General features: G+C 39.0%; 2 protein-coding genes across 4 annotated transcripts; one reads left to right on the top strand and one right to left on the bottom strand.

The window, feature by feature from the left end:
- Window positions 1-1,000: 1,000 nt before the first annotated feature.
- fbln7 (fibulin 7) lies at window positions 1,001-13,477 on the top strand. Its single transcript, XM_087802988.1, has 8 exons — window positions 1,001-1,213; window positions 2,949-3,111; window positions 6,501-6,677; window positions 7,676-7,801; window positions 7,874-8,011; window positions 10,335-10,472; window positions 10,680-10,818; window positions 12,522-13,477. The coding sequence occupies exons 1-8, from the start codon at window positions 1,142-1,144 to the stop codon at window positions 12,892-12,894; spliced, it is 1,326 nt and encodes a 441-aa protein (XP_087659114.1). The 5' UTR covers window positions 1,001-1,141; the 3' UTR covers window positions 12,895-13,477.
- Window positions 13,478-16,348: 2,871 nt separating this feature from the next.
- tmem87b (transmembrane protein 87B) lies at window positions 16,349-25,259 on the bottom strand. 3 transcript variants are annotated; one of them, XM_087802506.1, is made up of 20 exons: window positions 25,076-25,259; window positions 23,728-23,788; window positions 23,561-23,652; window positions 23,349-23,480; window positions 23,234-23,287; window positions 22,972-23,140; window positions 22,833-22,894; window positions 21,733-21,916; window positions 21,562-21,661; window positions 21,407-21,500; window positions 20,996-21,067; window positions 19,370-19,478; window positions 19,237-19,295; window positions 19,074-19,177; window positions 18,930-19,003; window positions 18,796-18,866; window positions 18,154-18,206; window positions 18,059-18,089; window positions 17,905-17,987; window positions 16,349-16,862 (listed from the first exon to the last, which is right to left on the bottom strand). In XM_087802506.1, exons 1-19 carry the CDS (start codon window positions 25,238-25,240, stop codon window positions 17,946-17,948), a joined length of 1,728 nt encoding a protein of 575 aa, XP_087658632.1. In that variant the 5' UTR covers window positions 25,241-25,259; the 3' UTR covers window positions 16,349-16,862; window positions 17,905-17,945. The 3 variants fall into 3 exon arrangements, with proteins under 3 accessions (XP_087658632.1, XP_087658631.1, XP_087658630.1); XM_087802505.1 differs by lacking the exon at window positions 20,996-21,067 and adding an exon at window positions 21,248-21,318 and having other exon boundaries at window positions 16,349-17,987; window positions 19,370-19,479; XM_087802504.1 differs by having other exon boundaries at window positions 16,349-17,987.
- Between the last annotated feature and the right edge of the window lie 118 nt (window positions 25,260-25,377).

Here is a 25,377-nt window from a genome sequence, read left to right as displayed (position 1 = left end):
CGGCAGCTCAACATTTAAACCGCGTTCAAACACAGTTTATTAAGGTTATTAACATTAGAAATGTGGTCTTATTGTTGTCTTTATTTTTATTAAATACAATCCAGAACCAAAAATACATACGTAGATCGAAACGATTTATTTTTACGTTCCTCCAACAGGTGTCGCCAAAACACAACAATTAACGTCTCTAGACTTTACGGCAGCTCCACATTTAAACCGCGTCCAAACACAGTTTATTAAGGTTCGTCACATTAGAAATTTGGTGATATTGTTGTCTTTATTTTTATTAAATAAAATTCAGAACCAAAAATACATACGTAGATCAAAACTATTTATTTTTTACGTTCCTCCAGCAGGTGTCGCCAAAACACAACAATCAACAAAAATACTTTACGGCAGCTCCACATTTAAGCCGCGTCCAAACAGAGTTTATTAAGGTTCGTCACATTCGACTGGATGCAAAGAAATGTGGACTTATTGTTGTCTTTATTTTTATTAAATACAATCCAGAACCAAAAATACATACGTAGATCGAAACTAATTTTTTTGTTTTACGTTCCTCCAGCAGGTGTCGCCAAAACACAACAATCAACTAAAATTACTTTACGGCAGCTCCACATTTAAACCGCGTCCAAACAGAGTTTATTAAGGTTCGTCACATTAGAAATGTGGTCTTATTGTCGTCTTTATTTTTATTAAATACAACCCAGAACCAAAAATACATACGTAGATCGAAACGATTCCATATTCGATATAATTCAAAAGAATGTGTCACATATTAACATGTTTTCTTCATGAAAATCCATAATAAACTTTAACTGTTGCACACGCACCAATAAACGTCCTTTTATGTGTTGCAATAATGTACATCTTTCTCTGCAATAGGGTTTTTTTTTCAAGTAGTTCAGAAGCGAGCTGGGAAGATGCAGGGAATCTTGGGTTTAATCTCAGTGGGAGGGATTCTTGCAGCAGCACTTTCAGAACTCTGCTGGAGCTCAGACACTCAGCTGGGAGAGCATCATCTGCTTCAAACACCTGATAGAACTTTCATGTTTGAGACAGTTTTTTTTGGACTTAATCGCTAGTTTGTCCTGTCATAGAATTCCTTTGGAGAGCTGCTCCACATCACCACGACAGAAAAATGTATTTTCCACACAGGTGTTTGTTTTTACTGTGTTTGTCAGCCATCCATCCCACTCATGCTGCAGTACAGGTGAGTCACAACCTGATGAACCTGGATTGTTGTGTTAAAAAGCTTTTGATTTGTTAGGAAAAATAATGTTTTTTAACAGCTAACAGCTGTCTGTCATGAAATAAAACATAAGTAAAGACCATTTAAAAATATCAAGTTATAACTATTCTAGCTAATCTTGTTTTTGTAAGGATATTCTACATTCGAGGGATTTAAAGAACCAAGTTATTTCAAAAAATGAGCATGTGATCGATAAACCTTCCTGAAGGGATTACTCTGCTGAAGAAAGTGTTGGCGGTTCCAAGGCTGTTTAAAAAATCCTCCCATTCAGATTCATAGTCTGGGCCAGCCCACCACCGCCCAAAATATACAAAAGGATTTTTGACGATTGTCCCACAGACATCTGTCGGACAGCTTTCTGTGAGCCGCTGGAGAAATGCAGGATTTGAACATGAGCAGGCTTTTGAATTGAGTTACAGAAGCTGGATGACAAACTGATGTCAACAGTGATTGTTGTAGACAAGTGACACAACTGGAGATATACTGGAAGAGCCTTTTGAATTAATTCATGGCTGCCATTAAATTAAAACTTCATATTTTACCCTTTTTTTTAATCTCAGGGTCAATGTGCCCCTGAACACAAACGTGTTTGAGGTATCCCTTGTGTTGTCTATGGGTCAAGGTGAATGACCTCCACCACGGCGTAAGTATTTTCTGGAAGCCAGACCCAGAGACGACACAAGGGATACCACAAACACATTTGTTTCCGGGCTTTCGGGTCACCTTGACCCTGAGATAACATAAGGGTCAAAATGTTTACGCAGTCCAAGTCATGAGCCAGACAAAATGTACATTCACTTAATAGGAAGTAAGAGTCAACTTAAACTTTAATGAACTTTCTGGCAAGCCAAATGAAAAGGACTTGGCGGGTCTGTTTGACCCGTGTTCTAGAAGCTTGCCTTCAATGGTTTATTGTGGTTCGCAGCTGTGGATTGGCTACTCCTGTGCTCACAGGTGCATCTTTACAAACTCCTGTAAATAATAATAGTATAATAGCAATAATTAAACATTGTCAATTCAAAGGAAATGAAGGCTTGAAGGCTTTGGAGGACAGAAGAATACATTATTTTGGTTTCAATGTATAATCTAAGACATTCGACTTCAGGCCCTCCTGTTAACTTAATTTCAAACGTTAAATCTCAAAAAAAAATACACGTTCTGCTGGAGTTGATGTCATTTTATTGAACTTAGGCTGTTGTTTTTCCATATCTACAACTGATCACTTCAAGTTATTTTATACGCCTTTTAAAAGTGATGCTGATCAAATACCTGAACTACCTCAACTGGATACTTTTCTACAGGCAGTCGCTCTAATCTGAGTCTCTATCATAATTAAGAAGACTAATGATATATTCACCATTCAATTCATATTATGACCTTCAAGTTACTAGAACACGTGCACATAGTCTAAATACTTCTGAACATTTAAGTTGATGTTTCAAACTTTAAAGTCTGGATCTATAAAGTAGTGAAAACGATTTTAGCTTCACTCTGCTTCTTTTTTTTATCCCTGACATGACATGGAAATGGAAAATTTGTGTTTTTATAACTGACATAAAGTGGGACGGAAAATATGTTTTTAACCAAATGACTTGAACAGACACCAGCAGTTACCAAAAACTGAGTTATAAATGAATTTTTTTTTTTCCTTCCTCCTGTTTTCCTGGCTTCGTCTTGCTGACCGTGTCTCCTACAGACGTGCATGGATAAGCACCAGGTGGTCGGGGTCCTGCGACAAATGGAGAAGTTTCTCAAAGGTCAGGAGATGCGGTTCACAGAGGGACTGCGGATCATGAAGTCCAAGCTGGCGACGCTTCAGAATTCCGTATCCAAGTTGCCTCAGGCGGACCAGTCGGCCGGTGAGTCACACCAAACCAAAAGAAAGAATATTTGTAAAATCAAATTTGGCCAATCCAAGTGAGTTTATATGGCCCGCTGGAAGGTTGACTCTAAAATGAAAGAAGATTAATGTTCAAGTTTACCTACAAAGATGCCAGTGTTTAAGACATACAGTGAATTCCAATAACACTGAAATCGACATCAAAGGAAAATAAGTTCACAAGAGTTCTTCGGGAAGGAAGACCACCACAGGGATAATTATGCTATAAAAAACCCGGAGAATGACAGTTTGGTTAAGTTACAACTCGTTCGTCCAGGGACCGAGATTGTTAAAATATTTTGGCCCCTTGTGTGATTGAGTATTATACCATGGTTTAAAGAAATCAGAAGACGTAAATTACTTTTCCTATTTTAAAAATAAATCCACATGAAGTGAAATAAAATCTCTTTATTTTTTAATATTCTTAAGTATTCTATTCTGGCAAAGCATATCCTTAACCATTGGAAATATTAGTTAAAGTATTTCTCTCCAAGATGCAGTAAGTCCCTCATCATGACCACGTTTTGAACTTAATACTTTATAAAGTTCTCCCTCATCTGAAATCTCGGCGAACGAGAGGTTACGAGAGTGGAGTCCATTATGACGTTATAATGGCTTCACTCCTCCTCCCGCCAGCTGTAATCACACTGCCTTGTTTATAGAACGAATCCCTTAGAAGTGGAGACTTCCTGGATTGTTGGGATGTAATGACAAACTCGATGATTGACCAATCACAGCAGAGTGGGTGTGGTTATGGTAAACAAGTTTTTAGCTTAAAGGGAATAAAAAAAAATCAGTGGGCACATTTTCTATCGTAAATATTTAAATTTAAAAATACTGATGAGTACAATAGAGTTCCAAGATCAATTTAAGACACACTTAAATCAACACATTAGTCGCCCTTTAAGAATTTCAATAGAATTTTGAATACTTCGCTAATTTCTAGTTGTATGTGCAGTGCAGAATCAAAGTAACTTCCATTTTAAACTGTCTTTCAGTGCATGTTTTCTACCACACTACTTCCATTGTTCCAATCAAATGCACATCATTTCCTCCTCCAGCACGAATGCATGATATGAGGAGACAGCAGGATGTGAGCCCACATGTGGCACAGGTTGTCTGCTTTCTATTGAGATCCTTTACATGTTCAAGGTAGCAGACACAGAGACATTTCTTTCTTTCCAGAAATGCCGAAACTTTGGCTATTATGAGCTTAGAAGGACTTCCAAAAAAGCACAAGGGCGTCTCAGTTACAGAACTGGAAGTGGATTTGTAAAATCATGTTGGTTGGCAGCAGATACCGAAGACTATTTGTGAGAGATGGACCTAGTGTGTCTATATTATGACTAGGGAATTTAGGAAGTAGTGATTTACAGGAAGATTTGCTCCAGAAAAAGTCCACCACCCTTCATTCTGTAAACAATCTGGTAAAAATGTCTTATGTTCTCTCTTTCTTTTTCTCGTTGGATGAACTTATACTATAACAATGTTAATCCTATTATTAACTCTGCCAAGGAGGTTAGCGATCATCTTGTGTACCCGTCTGTCTTTAACAAAAACAACTTGAGATCAGATTAACTTATTTCAATAAAATGTTCAGGAAATGTTTTTGAACAAAATGTTGTTTTCTGAAGTTCTTGAAGTTTTTGAAATGTTTTCAAATGGCTTCTTAAGTGTTGTCGCTCACATGGTCTGTTCAGAACTAGCACCAAAAAAAACAGAATGAAGTATTTAAACACAGCATACAGTCAACTTCCATGTTATAGTAGTGACAAAATGTGTTATAGTTTTTGAAAACTTTGGAACTTCACAAAGCTTAAGTTACTGGTGGCCTTGTGGTTGTGAGCAACGCAATTCTTGCATCATGAAAGTTTATTGATTTGATTTTATTCTCCTTTTAAAGTTTCAACTCTATTTCTTGACACATTCACACCTGATTAAAATCTTCGACCTGAAAGGTTACTACTTCTAACTTACTAACTTTGCTATAATTCGCTATGCTAATCTTAGCTAATACTTTTGTTAACTTCTACCAACATGTACGAACTTTACTGTGTTTAGAATTTAGTGTGAAATTCAAATTGCACTCATTTTCTACTCACCCTCATGTCAACTAAAGGTTGAGATTATTTTCAGGGTAATCCTTTTAGAGTTATTGGCAGAAATGTGCGTTCATTTGAGGGTAGCAAACAGCCCTGAATTTTTTTCGTCAACAAAGACCATCTTAAAAAACCTCGACATTAGACGATAGTCTCTATTTTAAACTTGTTTGTACCAGAAGCTAAAAGGCTAACTTTCTACACAGACAGGAAACACTCACGGGTAAATATTGCGTGAGCTCCCTGTGTCTACTGTCCACACACATGTTTTTAAGTGTCTTTTTGTTCGAGGAGGACGTAGTAAACAAGGGCTGTTGGCGACAAAAACACACAGATTACACTGAAAATAATCCAAACCCTTAGTTTAGTGAGGGTGAGTAGAAAATGAGTGATATTTGAATCTTCACTTTAAAGTAAAAATGTAGAACACACCATTAACTTAAAAGATAAACATGACTAACGTGAGAATATTGAAGAAAATGTTCCGTAAAAGTGACCAGTTAGAGGAGCAGCTGAAGCAGAACAGCTACACAAAGAAGCCGTATGAAACTATATTTAGGTTGAAAAGTTACTAAAACTTATAAATTAAACCCAATTATTTTACTTTTAGATTAGGGACAATTCTTAAATGATGAATGTTAGAGTAGGAGATTTGTTTCCTGTAAAATATATTGAGTATTTTAAAATCCACTTTAGGCCTTGATACCAGCAAATTAAAAACCTCAAAATGTCTCTCTTGCTCAACATACAGTACAGGTAAAAATTACAAAAGTATAATAAAATGTTCACTCATCAAAGTATTGGTTGTTCACCAAGGTTTTCTTTTAACAATCTTAAGACAGGGTTTTAAAGTTTTCCTGCTCACGCTTACACTTTTATGGAAGAGCCAATAAAAATGTCTCTAAGCAGCCATGATTTTTGCCCACGAGCAATGAGTTTGCGACAGCCTGGTAATGCAGCCACAACAATGCGTCAGTAAGAAGTGGAAGGAACGCCGGGCGAGGGGGGGAAAAAAGTACTACATTGCAACACGTTCAAGTCATTATATAATATTTCTACGTCTCAAGGATGCAAACTTTCCACTTTCTCTGGGCTGCTGGTGCGACTCCAGCGGCTCTGCGCTGCTTCAACGTAAATGAGGCGTCGAAGGGTCCATTCCCACGAAAGCTTGGCGCTGCCCCGGTCGACACGTGTTCGTCCTCGGGCAGAGAATGCCAGAGGATGTCTGACGGCTTTACTTGCACATGTGACCGGACCTTCTCTCCTGCAGCTCCCCCCGCCTGCCCCGCCCTGGAGGAGCCCCTGCACGGGGCCAAGTTCGGCTCCAAGTATCTGGCGGGACACGAGGTCCACTTCATCTGCTCCCAGGGATACTCCCTGGCCGGGTCGGCCACACGTGTGTGCCGGGACAACGGCACCTGGAGCGGCACCGGGGCGGCCTGCAGAGGTGAGATGGCCGCGACATTCGGGGGTGAAATCGATCTCCTTGCACAAGGGGGCGAAGAAAAGAGTCTTTCATCGGAAACCTCCTAGAAAAAACCTCGTTAAAATGGCATTAAATGTCCTGGAAAAACACCTGTACCTCATTCCTTTGTGGGGTCCCTCCTCCTCCTCCTACTGTACACCACCTCCCCCTGCTTCTTGCTCATGTTTCTTCCTGACAAGATCTGTCCCAGATATCACACCGACACCCCGGTCCGATGGCAGCCAGCTATGCCAGGTATGCTATTGAATGAGGCCGAGGCACTTTCCCTGAAATTCCAAGCGGCACGCCGAGCATACTTTTATCCAGAACCGCTGGTTAAAGCAACACCAGGAGGCTCTGAGGCCCCACAGACGTATCTCTGTTCCCGGGGGTTCGTCCGGACCCAGAGATCTAAAATTAGCCAGAAAAAAGACAAGTTATAAAGCGTTTATAAATATCTTGCCAAGTGAAGCGGGGCCTTTTTTCAAAGGGTGGCCCCTGGAGAAGCCGAGTAAATATTAGAGAGGTTTGGGGTCCGTCCAGTAAACTGTGGTCGTGAGGGCAGAGGATCTTTCATCTTCCTCGACATCTGCCCACAGAACCACAGGAGCTAAATTTACGTTTGAATCTATTTATACCTGGAGGCGATGAACAGGAGACGCCTTATCATAGGGCAGAGTTTGACTCGTTCAATTTGTTCATGTGATGAAGAGAAATGATACAAAATGGATTTATAATGTTATTAAAGTCTACATGTCTTTTAAGAAATGCTCCTGACATTAAATTCCAAATCAGTCAAGTAAGAGACTGGATCTGGTCCCATGACTCCATCCTTGTGGAGCTACCCATTTTATTGCGGTGTCACATAAAGAAACAGTGGCTTCGAATATAATACTGACATTAGACCTCTCCACGGTGCGAAAGAGGTCGGGGACCCCTGTTCTAAACAACCCTTTAAACGGTTCCTGTTTCCACCTCAGACATCAGCGAGTGTGCCAGCAACCCCTGTCAAAACGGAGGCACCTGCGTGGACGGCGTGAACCAGTACAAGTGTACCTGCCCGAAGAGCTGGAGCGGCTCCCACTGCCAGCACCAGACGCAAACAGGTCGGCCCCCCTTGGAAACGAGACCTCCTGACCTTAAGTTTTATTACCCGTACTCATTCTGTGTGATCACAGCGCCGCCCGAGTGGAGCGTCGTGAACGATCCGGCGTTCAACCGGAAACCCCGCTGCGCTCAGGTGAACCAGGCCCAACACTGCAGCTGCGATGCTGGCTTCCACATGAGCGGAACCTCAGTCAACAGCATCTGCCAGGGTGAGATAAAGTCACCGAATATATTTAACCTTTTCATGACTATAATGATACACCAGTGATGGGTTGATAAAGCATCATGATACAGTTGTGTATTGAAGACACTGCATCATGATACAGCTGTGTAGTGAAGACACTGTATCCTGATACAGCTGTGTAGTGAAGACACTGCATCATGATACAGCTGTGTAGTGAAGACACTGCATCATGATACAGCTGTGTAGTGAAGACATTGTATCATGATACATCTGAGTAGTGAAGACACTGTATCATGATACAGCTGTGTAGTGAAGACACTGCATCATGAAACAGCTGTGTAGTGAAGACACTGCATCATGATACAACTGTGTAGTGAAGACATTGTATCATGATACATCTGAGTAGTGAAGACACTGTATCATGATACAGCTGTGTAGTGAAGACACTGCATCATGATACAGCTGTGTAGTGAAGACACTGCATCATGAAACAGCTGTGTAGTGAAGACACTGCATCATGATACAACTGTGTAGTGAAGACATTGTATCATGATACATCTGAGTAGTGAAGACACTGTATCATGATACAGCTGTGTAGTGAAGATACTGCATCATGATACAACTGTGTAGTGAAGACACTGGATCACGATACGGCTGTGTAGTGAAGATACTGCATCATGATACAACTGTGGAGTGAAGACACTGTATCATGATACAACTGTGTAGTAAAGACACTGGATCACGATACGGCTGTGTAGTGAAGACAATGTATCATGATACAGCTGTGTAGCAAACACACAGTATCATGATCAAACTTAGAGTGCAGTCTTGCTGCCTTTCAAAATTGAAACATTGTATCACGATACAGTGTCTTCACTACACATCTGTTTCATGAGGCCTTTAAAAAGTTTTTCACCTTTAAAGTAAGTTTTTTGTTTTATAATAACTGTTAGTTTATATTACAGAAAAAGGAATTTGAACTTTCGAAACTTGCTGGTTAACATATGATGAGGAATTCAAATTGAGCCAAGATAAAGGATTCAGAGATTTGGGAGACAAACGATTAACAGCAATTTGTCCAATAACTAAAAAGGATAGAATAATGAGTTTCCAAGAGGTTTAAAAAAAACTGGTACAGATCGGGGAAGGTTGATACCTGCAAATACAAGACTAGTATATCAAGGCGCTCAGGACCCGGGGGGACTGCAAGGAATGATGTATGATACATACACTGGGTAAAATGAAGAGAAATTAGCGCCCTATATAAATCTATGAAAAAAAATGGGTCCTTTCTTAACCACTTGTATAAAAACCAAAATCAGAGACGGAAATTTATATGCAAAACAACAAACGAATACCTCGCCCAAAGGGAATGTCGTTGGAAGAATATTTTAAATGACTCCTAAAATAAAAAGCAGATTTGACAAATCTGATGATTCACGTTTGAGAATATGTGGAGGGGAAGTAACATGCTCACAGTTATTGGTACAAAAATAAGGGTGTTCTGGGAGAATGTATGTGAATAATGTACTCAGCTTGTAATGTAACCTCGGAAACATACTGTCAGTGATTGTGTTAATTCATGTGATATGTTTCAAACGAAAACATTGTTGTTGCCTGTTAAAAAAAAAAAGAGGCTATAGCTATAAACTGATATAAAGAAGACGCTCCATGATTTGGAGCAATTGACCTTTAAACTCAGGCTGAAAGAAGATGATTAGTTATGGCGATTTAAAAATTTTACTTAATTTGACACCATCAGTACTAAATAACTTTTGGACATAAATATAGACATTTACAACCAGTATGTTGTGTTTGCTTCTTTTTATATGTATGTGTTTGTTTTCCCCTCTCTTCTTGTGTGGTGGGTTGAGAACTTTTTTATGTGTTAAAAAAAATGTAATTCAAAAAGAAACTTGATCAGCATATTGAGAAGACTTTTAAGTGTTTGTCATTTTTACAGTAATTTTCACTTCTAGATTTTCATTTTCTGTTTTTTCCTTTTGGTCATTTAGCTGGTGGGGTAGGACTGAGCAGCCTGGTGGTCTCTCACTGTACCATGGTCTTCAGTGAGACAACACTGCGCCTTCTGGCTAAAAATAAATCCGTTTCTAACTTATTTTCTTACTTATGGACCAATTTACGCTACAGCTTGTTTTAACTACCTCTTAGTAAGCTCATCAAAGTGTTCCCTTCATCATTCATTCACCGTCTCCACGGTGACGATACGAAATGCAGAAGCAAAGTGTGACGCAAACATCTTTAATCCTGAGCTCACAAGCTGATTACCGTTGACTCGGGGTCACGGTACAGAGGGAATTGTAAACAATTCACCTTTCGTTCCACAGACGTGAACGAGTGTGAGGTGTACCGACTGGACCAGGGTGGGAAGCTGTGCCTCCACGAGTGCGTCAACGTGCCGGGCTCCTACCACTGCTCCTGCCCCGGAGGCTACAAGCTGCTGGCCGACGGTCGCAGCTGCGAGGGTGAGTGAGTGATGGCCGCCGGGTCTGCGAACTTTACAGTGGAGTCGATGACCTCAACGTCTCCCAGAAGGACCTCAAAGACTAAACTACAGAAACATAAATAAACAATCAGAGCATAGAACCCCCTCCAGGTCCGGCCACGGTAACCAGGAAGCCGAGAGCCCTTCTGGCAAGTCTCTCCCTTAAAGCCAGTGTTTTGTCTTCCAGATGTGGACGAGTGTCTGAGCCAGCAGCACAACTGTAGCCGAGGGACGACTTGTATCAACACGGGCGGAGGCTTCCAGTGCGTCAACCCGGAGTGTCCGCGTTCCCATGGCAACGTCAGCTATGTCAAGACTTCTCCCTTGTAAGTGACCCGCCATGTCCCACGTGGAAGCCGAAGGAGCGTGAGTCACAGTTGGAAGGGGAAGCTTTAGCGGTTACAAGTCTGGGTGTGATGGCCGACACGGTTGCCAGATCGATAAAAAAAAAAGTCAATCGAGAAAGTTGTAACGAAGGCATAATAACAGTCTCTCGCATGACTTAACGGATTGAAGAGAACCTCTCACTTTATAGCCTAAACATTTGGGTTTCATGCAACCCTCTGATGACCACGAGCCTTATGGAGGCCACATCTGGTGAAGATTGGGTTCACTTCACCGAAGCTACTGAATCTGTGCAACACATTGGCAGGACACGTGGATCTACCAGAATCTTTTGGCAAACTTGGTGGTGAAATGATTGTTGGTTGCTACAACCTCACAACTTGTTGCAAAAAACTGAAAACGTGTTCCAAACAACCTCAGAACTTGTTCATTTAAACAACCTCACAACTTGTTCATTAAAACAACCTCACAACTTGTTCAAAAACTACCTCACAACTTGTTCCAAACAACCTGAAAACATGTTCCAAACAACCTGAAAACGTGTTCCAAACAAGCTCACAACTTGTTCAAAAAAACCTCAGAACTAGTTCCAGAAAACCTCACAACTTGTTCCAAACAATCTCACAACTTGTTCCAAACAACTTCACAACTAGTTCCAAACAACCTCACAACTTGTTCCAAACAACCTCACAACTTGTTCCAAACAACCTCACAACTTGTTCCAAACAACCTCACAACTTGTTCCAAACAACTTCACAACTTTTTCCAAACAACCTCACAATTCGTTCCAAACAACTTCACAACTTGTTCAAAACAACCTGAAAACTTGTTGCAAACAAGCTCACAACTTGTTCAAAAAAACCTCAGAACTAGTTCCAAAAAAACTCACAACTTCTTCCAAACAATCTCACAACTTGTTCCAAACAACTTCACAACTAGTTCCAAACAACCTCACAACTTGTTCCAAACAACTTCACAACTAGTTCCAAACAACTTCACAACTAGTTCCAAACAACCTCACAACTTCTTCCAAACAACCTCACAACTTGTTCCAAACAACCTCACAACTTGTTCTAAACAACTTCACAACTGTTTCCAAACAACCTCACAACTTTTTCCAAAAAACCTCACAACTTTTTCCTAACAACTTCACAACTTTTTCCAAACAACCTCACAATTTGTTCCAAACAACTTCACAACTTGTTCAAAACAACCTGAAAACTTGTTGCAAACAATCTCACAACTTGTTCCAAACAACTTCACAACTTGTTCAAAAAAACCTCAGAACTTGTTCCAAACAATCTCACAACTTGTTCCAAACAACTTCACAACTAGTTCCAAACAACCTCACAACTTGTTCCAAACAACTTCACAACTTGTTCCAAACAACCTCACAACTTGTTCCAAACAACCTCACAACTTGTTCCAAAAAACCTCACAACTTGTTCAAAACAACCTCACAACTTTACCTAACAACCTCACAGTGTGTCATAGAAGAACCTAAACATAACCACGCTCACTCAGGCTGAGGTGGAACTATGTAGTTCTCTGTAGGTCTACACATGTTAGTGTGTACTTGTGTTCCAGCAGAGGCAGATTAATGATGTAAGTTGTTCAGTCCCTTCACGTGATGGATCAGCTCCACAGAGAACTCATGCCTCGGTGTGACTCTCCTCTCTTGCAGCCAGTGTGAGAGGAACCCGTGCCCTATGGAGAGTCGCTCCTGCCACCTGGCGCCCAAGACCTTCTCCTTCCATTACCTGTCGCTGCCCTCCAGCCTGAAGACCCCCGCCACCCTCTTCCGCATGGCCACGGCGGCGGCCCCGGGGCGCACCGGCCCAGACAGCCTCCGCTTCGGCATCGTCGGGGGGAACTCCAGGGGGACCTTTGTCATGCAGCGCTCGGACAGGCAGACCGGAGAGCTGATCCTGGTGCAGCAGCTGCGCGGCCCTCAGGAGGTCAGCGTGGACGTGGACATGTCCGAGTACATGGAGCGAACCTTTCAGGCCAAGCACGTCGCCAGAGTCCACATCCTGGTGTCTCAGTACAACTTCTGAAGGCCAGGTCAGCTCCAGACCACGAGTAGCGAGTCACTGGTCGACCTCTGGTTCAGGAGAAGTAGAACTAGACTAACTAGTCGTAGAAAAGAACGAATGAAAGACCAGTTGATCGATTAGAAGTGAAGGATTTGTTTGCTCCTGTTGTTTTGTACATTTGTGTTTTTTTTGTACTGTAGCGACACTAGACTTGGTTCTACTAAGGGAGTTTTTGTAAACGGTAGTTCTCGGCTTTCAAACTTCAACATTTTGGAACGTGTTTCCATGGTAACAGAGCATGTACTGCAACGATGGTCTGATGAATGCGTCATTATATTCATATATAGTCCACTAGATGGCGGTCTCTGCACTATTTTCCTTTCTTTTGAACAAGTGTTCTGAAGAAACATCACTGATGGCGCCACCAACTGACCTCTAAACAACATGACACTGCTTCATGAAGCTTCATCACTAGTGTTCTCTCAGAAATATTTTGGGGCTAAATCTCGTGTTTCATCTCAGTTATGTCAGTCTCAAGATATTTCAAGTCATATTCCAAACCTAACTTCTAATAACATTTATGCTGATCTGTCTCTATTTTTATATACATGTTGAATATCTGTAATAAAAAAAATGAAATAAAGTTTTATTGGTGAAAATTAAAGTAAAAATAATCATTTAAAACCGAATATTTCATTTGTATCATATTTATATTTCTGAATTGAGATCCAGAGAATATAGTAATTTAGTATTTATTAATGTTTCGTGATTGATCTCGAAGTTTCTTGCTTTCTGTGTCTGGGACGTTCGAAACAAAAACTCGATAAATCCCAATTGAAACAAACTTGCGTAACAAATTGACGTACTGTCAGAATGAACAAATACATTAAAAAAAAAGTCTAACTAATGAAAAAAAGGAAAAAAGAACAACTCCTGAAAGTATTAACTTGTAAAACAGGTGTAAAACTTCAATTTACAGACAGAATTACTTGTAATTTAAGTAATTTAAAACAAAAACAAAAATATTACGTATCGACAGTTTCACAAATCCTTGGAACGAATGTACAGCTTGCCGGACAAATTTAGAATTAACTAGAAAATATTCATAAACTGGGAGAGCAAATGATCAAAATCCCTCAAGGGAATTTACCTTTTTTTTTAAAAAAAAGTAGGAAACTGACAAACTTGAAAATTTACATTATTGCAAACTCGACTCAACTTACTAATCACCTAAATTTACAAATCCCTCGAGCACATTTACAAACTCGCAAAATAAGTGTCAAACTCGCAGAACAGTTTACAAACTAACAAAACTACTTTCGAAATCCGAATTTGAATTGAGAAACTTGCAAAACAAACTCTCGCAACAAATGTACAAACTGGCAGAACAAATGTACAAATCCATTAAAATTAAACCACACATGTATAGGAAAAAAAAACGAATTCTGCAAATGAACAATTAACTTGCAAAACAAGTGTTTATCAACAACAATTTACACAAAAACAGAAAACTAATTTGGATATCCTCATACTAGTTTACAAACTAAACAAAAAACTTTACAAACTGACCAATTTACTAATCCTTCAAACAAATGTGAAAACCTGCTGAACAAAAGATCAAATCCCTCTAGAAAATGTACAAATAAAAAAAACTTGGCAAATGAAAAAAAAGTTGCAAAATTGCAAACTCAAAAAAGTTGTAAATCACTCAAATTTTAATAATTCGAGTATTTATAAACACGCCAATACATTTTCACAAACCCTTTACATATTGGCAAAAAAATTAACCAAAAATGGCTACATTGAATAAAAAACTAGTAAAAACAAACACATTTCTAAAAAAGTGGAAATACTGTCAGTTCCCCGTGAGTCTCATCCACATCTGTCTTCAGGGTTAACAATGAAGAAAGTAAATCTCTGATCGAAGTTAAACGTCATGTTTGTCCAAAAGCTACTTTCTGTGCTCGCACTAATGTTGAACACGTGTTGCTCCATCTTCTCCATCGAGGGATTTACACGGCAATAAAAAAAAAGAAAGAAAGTCTTGGAGTTGTTCACTGGAGGAAGAGAGGAATGAATAATCAAAACTAAAAGAAAACGACAGCATGTCTGAACATCAGACGTAATTTCCTTTCGTAGAACATTCAGTCTGAACGTTTGTCGTTCACGTGTCGTCCTGGACGGACCAGAAGTCTGGTGACATCTTCAAAGGCTTCCATGTTCAAATATGAAACATTTGACTCAGTTTTTTCTAATTAAAAGTATGTTAAAATTGTAGACCAGCTTTGTAGTTGACAAAAAAACATGGGGCGTTTGTGACAGAGAGAAAAAAAAAAGGGGAAAACAATCTCATGTCACAGATTCTTGGAATTCCAAGGGAAATAGAGTAGAGTGGATAATGGAGGATAGAAACTCAATAACCCGGCAGAGAAAATACTCTTTCAGAAGGTTTGAGACTGTGTTGAATGAAACATGGAGGGAAACATGAGGAGACGACGATGAAGTGTAGAACACATTTTAAAATGATTCCATGTTTAATTGAAATAGTATAATAAAGTAAAGGCTATAAAGAAGAGTTCATTTATTGGTTTTGAAAATGAATAAACTGTATCATCAACTGCAGTCTATCTATCCCAGTTACCCGGGGCGAGAGGCAGTGGACACCCTGAACGAATCACAAGTCCATCGCAGCTCAGACGGACGATTTCTCTGTCATTTCTTTCTTGTTTGTTGAAACTTTTAAACTCTTAAGAGGAGAATCACCAAAAACGTAAATTCTCGCCGAATGCATCACGTGGAGCTAAATTAAAGGAAGCCAGAAGTTCCGCGCTGTCCTCGAACGCCTCAGTGACGTCATCACGCTGCACTTCCTGGTTGTAAAATGAACGTAGCAAGATTTATTTTTTATATTTCCACGTGTAACAACCTTAATTATTTACAGTTATACGTGGGATAAATATGAGGTAAATATAGGCTTTGTTTCGGTAAACAATAAACCCGGTAAGTGTACTTTTTTTTTTAAATATACAATCGTTTATTTTCCATTTCCATTTTTCTTATTTGTGCTTCTTTTTTTATTGCGCTTTACATCTTAATTTCTTTAAAACTCTTGCAATTTACTTTTGGTAAATTAATTTGTTGTTTTTTGTGTGTGTGTTTCTACGTTTTAAAACAAATGTTTTTCAACACGTGCCCTATAAATGTACATTTTTATGAAGCGTTGCTTTCTAAGCAGTCATGTAGAGATATCACAACATTACATTAAGAAAACGCAATGTCAGCAAAGGACTTCTAGAGCAGCTACCAAATGAAAATCTGAAAAATAATTAGAAACCAGAAAACTTTAAATTGTCTCTAGTTTCTTTCTACATTCTTAGACCGTCTTATCTTTGTTCTAGAGTTGTGTAAAGACCTGGAGGTGTCGAGGTTGAACAAATTAAAACAAGTTAATCTCAAACAAACACAACACACAGTCTAAGGAAAACACTTTCTGTTTAATCCCAACACGCCTGCTTGCATACAGAAGTACATTTCAAACAGCTTTTGTTGTCACGGCAATGATCAGAAACACTTTATCCAAACATCTGCTGTGTCACTCCTGGAATTCTGAAGAACACATCTTAACAAACCGCCAGTCGTGCACACAGGTGTCTGCACGTTTACACAACAGAAGCGACATGATCGCACACACACACACGCGTGTGCTGTAGGAAAAAAAAAAAGAAAGTTAAGATGGTTGCACCACATTGTAAACACACGTGTTGTAAGTACACTTTAAACACAAATAAATAACGAAATAAAAAAAGAACCTCCTGACTCCATGGACAGTATATATTGCTCCCACATCATCTCCACAGTCACCAGAAAAAGGGTCATTTATTCTTCACTCATTCACTCACTCTTGCATCAGGCCTCGCATGAGAACAGAAAATTAGGCACAGCTTTGACTCCCAAAGTGCATAGAATGAATGCTGTTCAGATCTTCAGCGCTGGAAGAAAAGGAAAAACCCACACAGTGAAGATGATCAGAAAAAGAAAGTTGATTTTTTTTTAGAAGAATTCTGTTTATAAATAAATGCATTTAAATCTCCTTAAATACTAAAAGATAGTGTGGTCACATGACTGTGTTAGCATGAGAGGCAGATGTTGTCATTTCGGGGTTGTTTTTTTTGTATGTTTGCAATAATGGCTTCCATCTCCATTCAACTCACTTATGGTTACGTTCTGAGAGAGCGTCGGTGCTGAACTCTTCCGTGCACGATTAAATGACATTTCTTTGCTCACTGAATCTCCAACTACAGCCGTGCTCAACATTAGGAATGATGTCAGGAAGATTTTTAGATTTGTTTACAGATGATCTACAAACAAACATTTTTTTTTTGTGTCTAGATTATAAACACATTAAAAAGCGACTACATAAGAGGGTCGCATGTATTATGTATCAGCTAATGTATAATTCAAATGTTTTGACTCTACTTGAACTGCACTTTAACGCAACAGTGTTTTTAACTTTAAAATATCTCACATATGGTTGTTGTTTTGTTCATCTGCCATTGTTGAGTCATTTTATCTTTGCTCGATTCGTAATGTCTGGGACCCTGTGGCAGTTCTTTTCTTTTTTTTTCAACTCTTCATCTGAAACTAGAAACGTCCTAAAGACCGATAATAGTTTGAATTTATAATGTCTAATTTTGGAGACAATTCGTGTTCAAATCCAATTTTTTAATAAACCAAAATCTTTTGAGACAGTTTCCTCACCTCCATAATGAACACGAAAACCTGTTCTTCACATCGATATTCAGTTAAGATTTTTCAAACTATGTGGTGGTGTTTAAGCCTGGGTTAAGACATTTCTCCGCATGCACACGATGATTCTTAACCCAGCATTAAATAAGTTTTGTCTAGATAAAAAATAAATTAACATGAAACAAATCATCTCTTTGGAAACAAAAGGCTTTTTTTTTCTTCTTTTTTTTTAAGAAACTTCAGGTACTTGTTGAAGCACTTTTGTTGAAACACCCTGGTGACAACCTGCAGTTATGAGCACTTGAGCGTCGCCTCAGCCGAACTTCTCACTCCAGCTTTGACATCTCATACTTGGTGGTCATAATCTCCTGGGGAGTAGAAGAAGTTTAAAGAGTTTTAAGTAAGAGTTTCACTCTGACGTGTCGGATGTTTACAGTACCTCGTCCGAGTCCAGCAGCACTGGAAGAGCGCTGTAATGACAGAGAACACCGTTACACAGCTACGAAAAACAACAAGAAAAATGCAACGCCTTACATGTCAGTCAAGGAACTAGGGATGTTGTCCTCAACCCATTTCAAGTCTTCATCCTGGTCAAGAGAAGAAAAGTGTAAATGCTGCCATCTGCTGGCCAAATACTGCATTACAGGTTTAAAAATGTTAGGTTTAATTAAATGCAGTTGAATTTAAGTTATTAAAGATGCTGTTATCAAGACTCATCAAATTATTATAGATATTCTATATGGAGATTGATTTGTTTCTTAATTATTCTCTTAAAACAATTTAAAAACAACTTCAAAACTTGTTCCACTTCAATCACATGACAAATGTCCTACCCATATTATTATTAAAATAATAAATAAATATAATGACTTCAAAGAAACAATTTCCTTTAAAAATAAAAAAAGGTATTTTGTAATCGTTTTTTAAACAAAATTTGTTTTAGTACATTTCCTTATAGAACTTTTATAAATAAACTTCATTTATTTAATTTTCATTAAAATAAGTTCTTTCTTTATTGAAAGTTTTGATTTTTGAAGCAACAAACTTTTTTTAATGAATAATAAAGATATGAATCTATCTTTATTATTAATTTTATTATAGTTTATCAAATCATGTTATTGATTTACTTATGTATCTGTTTTCATATGATTATCAGGAGTAAATGGAAAGCGTTACATTGTTGTGTTCAGCAGGCTTCGCTGTCCCGTTCGTTTCAGTCTTCGAAGTCCTCAGTTTGATGCCATCAGCTGATGAGAAAGAAAATGAAAAGTCAAATACAGAATTGAAGATTCTAGAACCTGCAGTCGTACAGATGTTTGATGAGGCGATGAACTCCTCGATCTCCTCGTCGTCAGAGTCGTCCATGAGCGGCGTGAACGCATACCTGAAGGGTTTTAGGAGTGAAATCGATGAAACAAAACTGCTCAAGGAAACAGGGGGCGCTCTGTACTAGCCTTTGGTTGTTTGCAGACGGTCGCCACAGGAACATGATGACCAGTAGGATGAGGGAGAACAGGAACCTCCAGAAGGCGTCTTCGACCCAGAGTTCGATCCAGTCCTGCAACGAGGGTCAAGAATCAGTTTCTGTTTGTATCAAAGATGCAAATTAAAACTCACCGACTGACACTCGGCGAGCCTGAACTTCTTCGCGGTCCAACCCATGAAAATGATAGAAGCTGAGGAGACAGACGTGAGGTGTTAAGGTGTGTTTTTACAAGCAGTTTGGAACAACAGGAAGTCTGTAACTTACCAAGGACGGCAAATATGAGCGTGTTTGTGAAGTGCCTGTAGAGCGACAGCTTGACTGGGTTTCTTCTCAGCTTCAGGGTCTTGATGGTTTGAGCCAGGCTCACGAAAATGTTTGTAGCGGTCAAGGAAAACTCACGGCAAACACTTTAATGAGAACTTGAAAACACATTTTCGTGCTTTGTCCTCTATGAGTGGATAGTCCAACTGACGAGAAGATGAACAATGATGGTTCTTGTTTATGGAGCCATCTCGTGACTGAGACACTTTCATTCAGGTCACTGATGTCAGACTCAATTAACCAAGGGGCCAAAATCTTTTTGTAGTCAAGGTTGCCGGCTGAATAAAATGAGTATTTGCTAAACACGAAGTATGAATCGAAAGTGATATTTATTTTAAAAGGCACGATCGCACTCAATTATCTCCTATAATGAAAATTCCTTTCCTTCAACATTTTACTCTTAAGATGATTTCTGTTCCTTATCTTAAACGCTGATATCATTATAGGTCATAATATGAACATGGACATTAATTTACTTTAATTTGGGGCCAACTATCCAAGGCCACATCAAATTACTTGAGTTTGACTTGATATGTCTAGTCTTTTAAATGGCTCATTAGAATTGTGAAGAACCTTTTTTGTAATTATATCCAATTAATCCCGGTGATGGCTGAGGATGAGAGGATACAGTCGACTCCAGCATTTTTTTTTGACATATTAGGTTTTTAAAACAAATGAAAGGAGATACGACTTTATTAAGATTCTGTAAATTCTGTAAAAGTGGTTTTGGGAAAACAACCTTGAATTCTTAGATATACAATTAAGCCCATTTCCTCATAAGTGTTGCCCACAGAGCTGCTGAGATCTTAATCTCAATGTGAAGAACCTTTTTTGTAATTATATGTTTAGCATGTAGATGTAGATAACCACTCTTATTCAGAACTTGTTTTCTTAAAATGAGAGAATCTTTTAAATAAATGGCTCACGTTATTCCTACCTACAAGAGACATTTTCTAGAAAAAAATAAAATACGAAAGTTTGAATCAAATATTAACATGTTTACTGTCAGGAAATCTGTGACTGTATCGATTCTGCTGCTAGTTTCAACCCATTCTTTCTTTTTCAACATGGACCAGTTTAATGTCTGTAAAAACACATTTTACAGAGCTTGTGTTTTACTCATTTTCATTAGTTAATAGTTTTTTTTTTTGCGTAAACTTGACGGAAACTAGCATCTCGATGTGTCAGGAGTCACAAGCGTCGGTTACTTAGAGTAAAATACTTACTTTTTTAAACAGAACACCTTTCAGATAGATAGATAGAATCAATACATCGTTTTATCTTTTAGTGTGGCCCACTAAAAAAGTCCACTGAAACGGGGGTTGGGGACTCCTGAGTTTGAGTTTGCTTCTCATCATAGCGGAGAGGAAAGTCTGCTTCATGAGCCGAACTCCACCAGAACGTTCCGCTCTAGATGGCATCACAGCTATTTCAACTTGTTTCGTTTTCTAGATTTATATCATTATAGCTTTTCTACTAATATTTATCTGTCAAAAGTGTCCCACAGGTGAAAGGTGAGGAGCAGATGAACCACAGAGGGAAAGTGTGAGGTGCACAAAAAAAGGATATCCACCAGCATAAAGAGGAGTCAAGCAGAGCCAAGGGAATGTTGGCCAGCAGGGCCAGGTCAGAGTCTTTTGCCTACAAATTAAGGACAGAGCAAGACACACACAACACAGGAGGGAAAGCAACGGGGAGAGGGTGAGTGATTGAAAGAAAACAAAGCCACAAAAATGCAAAACGTTAACACCTCAAAAAGAGCGGCGGGGGCTTTGAGTTACACGTCAATATTATTGTTAACGTTAACGGTGGAAGGATATGAACCAAATGCAGCAGGAGTCAAACACGGCCAGAACAATTTCTGTAATGAGAGCTGGACCGTTGTCTCTGCCCTTGAACGCACCACAGCCCAATGTAAGCACGAGTCAGTCCTAATCATAACTGCAATGTTTGGCATCAAGTGCACAGCTTTAGACTCACCCCTGTGATCCTGAGCACTCCTTCTATGCTCGCGAAGGCGAAATAAAGAACCCCGAGTCCCACCACTCTGTGCATGACTGTCCCCAGACGAGGCCTGCGGGTAAAACCACTGTTACCTTAGAACATACTTGTTTGAAAAAAACAAAACAACTTACTTAACAATGCCGTAGCCCAGACTGACGATGATCACCAGCAGGCGGGCGAGCGTCCTCTTGAGAGCAGACACCAGCTCGGCAAAGATCAACAGTCCCGGGGCTGAAAGACGACAAGAGCGGCCTTTGAGAAATCTGGCTTGAAGGGAGAAACCAGGCGGCAGTGACCCGTACAAGCGTAGCCCACGGTGTTGGTGTTTTCGTATTCGGCGCAGAAGACGGCCTTCTCCACCATCCCGAGGAAGATGACCCCGGCGATCCAGAACTGGATCCTCAAGAGATCCTTCCAATAGCAGGCGGCCCAGATGAACCACAGCAGGGCGTAGAGGATGTACACGATACACATCACCATGTAGAACTTCAGACGGAAAAATGAAGCACATTTGACAAACGAAGACAAAGAAGATTAAAACGTTAAGTCCTCTGCATCTAAGCAAACCGTCAAATACCAGCGATGGCTGAGGATGAGAGGATACAGTCGACTCCAGCAGCTCGTAAAGCTGATTTTTTTTTTTTTTTTTACATATTATGGTTTCAAAACAAAGTAGAGAAGGTCAATTCTCCAAGACTAGATTCAAGTATTTGGGCAATACTACAAAAATATTGTTGTTCCTGCAGTATATACTTTATTGAATATTGTTTTGATTGTTTAAGCGCTTTGTGACCCTGGTCTGGAAAAGCGCTATTTAATTAAAAATGACTTACTTACTTACACTATATTTAGTATTGTGATATGGATTGCACTGCGAGATTCTCGCCAACAGAAACTAAATCTCTCAACTTTCAGTTAAGGTTTAAGAATTATTAACTAGTTCATAGTTCATTTTTCAAGTAGTTTTGAGAAAACAACCTCGAATTATTCGATACACAATGAAGCCCATTTCCTCAAGAGTGTTGCCCACAGAGCTGCTGAGATCTTAATCTTAAAGAGAGGAAATGACAACAACTTCCTGCTTCACATTGTTCAAAAAACCCTTCTTGGTCGAACCCTCGTGTAGCCAATTCTTTAACCCCTTTATTGATGATGCTGTTGCCACAAACTACAGTGACATATCGAGAAAATGTAATGCTTATATGACTGTCATTAAGACAGTGATGGGCTCACTGAGAGGGAGTGAGAACTGTAACAAGTCGCTGGGAAACCATTTCAAGCACAATCAGTATTTCACACATTCATATTCGTTTGTCCAACTTAAGAATCATCATAATAAAAACATGTTAAACTATAGCTACAAAACCTCAATAAAAATATTTAAACTAAATAATGTACTCACAATCATTAGCGGGTACTCTGTGATGGAAATGTATCCGTGGCTCCCCTTCATCACCACATTGACTTAAGAAATAAAAGAAAAAATGTGCATTAAATTCATGATTACAACATTGATCATTTTGTTTAAGATAAGCACATACCTGTTAAATTCCAGTTGACATCTTGTTTGCTGGATATAACTTTGACCACCAGCAGGTACGGCCCGTCCTTCCACGTGGTGGCGATGACGTCATCGTTAATTTTCAAGCTGCTGTTCTTCTTCGCGCCGCTTTCGTATTCTTCTGTGATCAATTTGTCGTCACTTTCACTCTGTGCACAAGAGAGACATTATTAGAATACCTGGAGAATACTGATCGGAATACGGCGAACACGTTCATCTTCAAGTACAGTGTATTCACTTACCGGTGGGGCATTCTCTATCGGTGGCATGACTGTTCGTGGGAGAGCCATTGCTTTCTAAGAACACAAACATTGAGTTAGAAACTAAAATAATTGTAGAGTCATTTAACCAATTTACCTTGAGCACCGGGAAAGTGTGCAGTAACTCATTGCATTCTACAGGACTGTGCCTGTGTTCTATAAACTCTCCCTGGACGAGCGGGTTTGGATCGAGCCCTCCATGACTCAGAGGCGTTCTCTCATACATTTCCTGAGTGACACACATTTACATATTAGTACAACAGAAAAAACAGAAGCTCAACCACTAAAAACTAATTTTAAAATACTTGCTTCTATATTATTAAACTCATTGTGACAGCGGTAATACTTTAGAAACCAGTGAATGGTGAAGGTCAGGTCCTTTGGACAGCCAAAGGAAACAACTAAGAAGAGAAAAAGACATGTTTAATTTTAGGAATCAATTGACACAATGTACCAGGTAATTACACAAGTCTTACCTTTCAACTGTATGTCTGTGTTTTCAAACATAGATTTACGTAAGAGCAGGGGTCTTGAGGTCTAAAATGGCAAGTATGGAAAAAAGTGAATTATTCTTCAATAAAAATGTCCTTTGTTCATAAATATTTTTTCATATTTTTCCTTTTGGTAGATGCATTTCATAAAGTAAGCACTATCAGTTGAGATGACTTTACGAGATTTAAAGGTGGATTTTAAATTGCTCAGAAACTGTAAGGAGTAAATGATCAATTTCCTGGAAAGCTTCTCATTTTTTTGGACCGGGAACATCTTCATCAAGACAGTTCCTAAAGCATCAAAGTTACTAGAGTTGTTGCTTTAATTACTAGGACAGCAGAAAATACAGAAAGATCATTCTCTGCATTAAAAAAACAAAACATTCAGTGGGAACAGGACTGATCAAGGACAGCTTTCATCCATGGTGATGGTTGACATTTTTAAAATAAAGGATAACAAGGACGACTTATATAAAAACCATTAAGATTTTTTTCAGAAGGATCAGCTCACAGATTTCTTGTACAAGTCAAGGCGAGGATGAAGACCATAAACTTTTATTCTTTTTTTCTCTTAAATCAGCACAAAGTGAAGTATGTTTGCATAATGTACTTTTGGCATAAGATGTAAAGTATACCCTTGTTTGTTGTCATTTATATGATGGATCTACATTATATAATGTTAGGCTAATTCGTATTTAAAAATATGACTTTTATAGAGTCGTAAACCTCACCGCACGACAGTGATAAAAGAAAAAAGGGATCTGGTATGTTGATAGACTTGAATTTGGAATGTGATACTAAGAGAAGTAATTCAAGACTCTTCAATTATTTAGCAACAGTTCTCTCACTATTTTTTTAAGGGGGTTTGAACCCGACTCTTAAACACTGTAGAAAACAGAAAAAGTTTAGTTTATGCATAAAAAAAACGATTACTGTGTATAAATAATAATAACCAAGTTAATAATAACTCACTAAAATCAATTCTTTAAAAATAAACTTGCACTTGAACTGCCCTAGTTAGAAGTAACCTAAAGCTTAGAAGTTAAAAGCTAAAAATACTAATCTTCCTATGAACAGCTGTTTTATTGATGTGACAGTGCAGGCTACTTAGCTACAGGCTAGCATTTAAAAATGTAAAATACGTCTTAATTCTAAGGGAGGTTATTTAACTGAATTGCAAAACATGGAACTACCTGGTGTTAAATTAAATAGATGACGAATAACGCTCGTTAAACAAAGAAATGCTTCAGGAATTCTGTCACATCTGTAGTAGGCGACAAGCTAGCATAACAATGCTAACACAAGCCACTGCTGGTTTTCTCCCGAAACTCACATTTACGACCGTGATTTTCCAAATACCCGTCTCGGGCGCTGCAACCACTGTTTTCGTGATGCTCTGTAAAAGCAAAAAAATGTATATCCATTGATAGAAAAGTCCACGAAGGAGAGAGCTCCACGTCCGCAACCTCACTGCAGCAGCCATGTTGTTTGTTGTCATCAGCTGAGGTTCCGTGAACGCAACATCTCAGGACGCGTCAGTTTTACCGGTAGTGCTCGTCTGAACAGGATCTTATCTGGCATTCGAATCTATAGAATTTTACATTACAAATCAGTTTTAAACGGATTCCCCGCCCT

Source organism: Callionymus lyra, chromosome 11, assembly GCF_982586985.1.
Source record: "Callionymus lyra chromosome 11, fCalLyr1.hap1.1, whole genome shotgun sequence".
Lineage (NCBI taxonomy): Eukaryota > Metazoa > Chordata > Actinopteri > Syngnathiformes > Callionymidae > Callionymus > Callionymus lyra.
Note: the sequence above shows the minus strand (reverse complement) of the source record. Positions and strands in the feature narration are given on the sequence as shown.

Excerpts from the sequence above, each read along its gene's own strand:
- fbln7 (XM_087802988.1), top strand. The coding sequence starts at position 1,142 with ATGTATTTTCCACACAGGTGTTTGTTTTTACTGTGTTTGTCAGCCATC. Across the intron at positions 6,678-7,675 it reads CACCGGGGCGGCCTGCAGAG|ACATCAGCGAGTGTGCCAGC; the intron begins GTGAGATGGCCG and ends TTTCCACCTCAG. Across the intron at positions 7,802-7,873 it reads CCAGCACCAGACGCAAACAG|CGCCGCCCGAGTGGAGCGTC; the intron begins GTCGGCCCCCCT and ends GTGTGATCACAG.
- tmem87b (XM_087802505.1), bottom strand. The coding sequence starts at position 25,240 with ATGACAACAAACAACATGGCTGCTGCAGTGAGGTTGCGGACGTGGAGC. Across the intron at positions 19,178-19,236 it reads GGCTCGCCGAGTGTCAGTCG|GACTGGATCGAACTCTGGGT; the intron begins GTGAGTTTTAAT and ends CCCTCGTTGCAG. Across the intron at positions 19,004-19,073 it reads CCGTCTGCAAACAACCAAAG|GTATGCGTTCACGCCGCTCA; the intron begins GCTAGTACAGAG and ends AAAACCCTTCAG.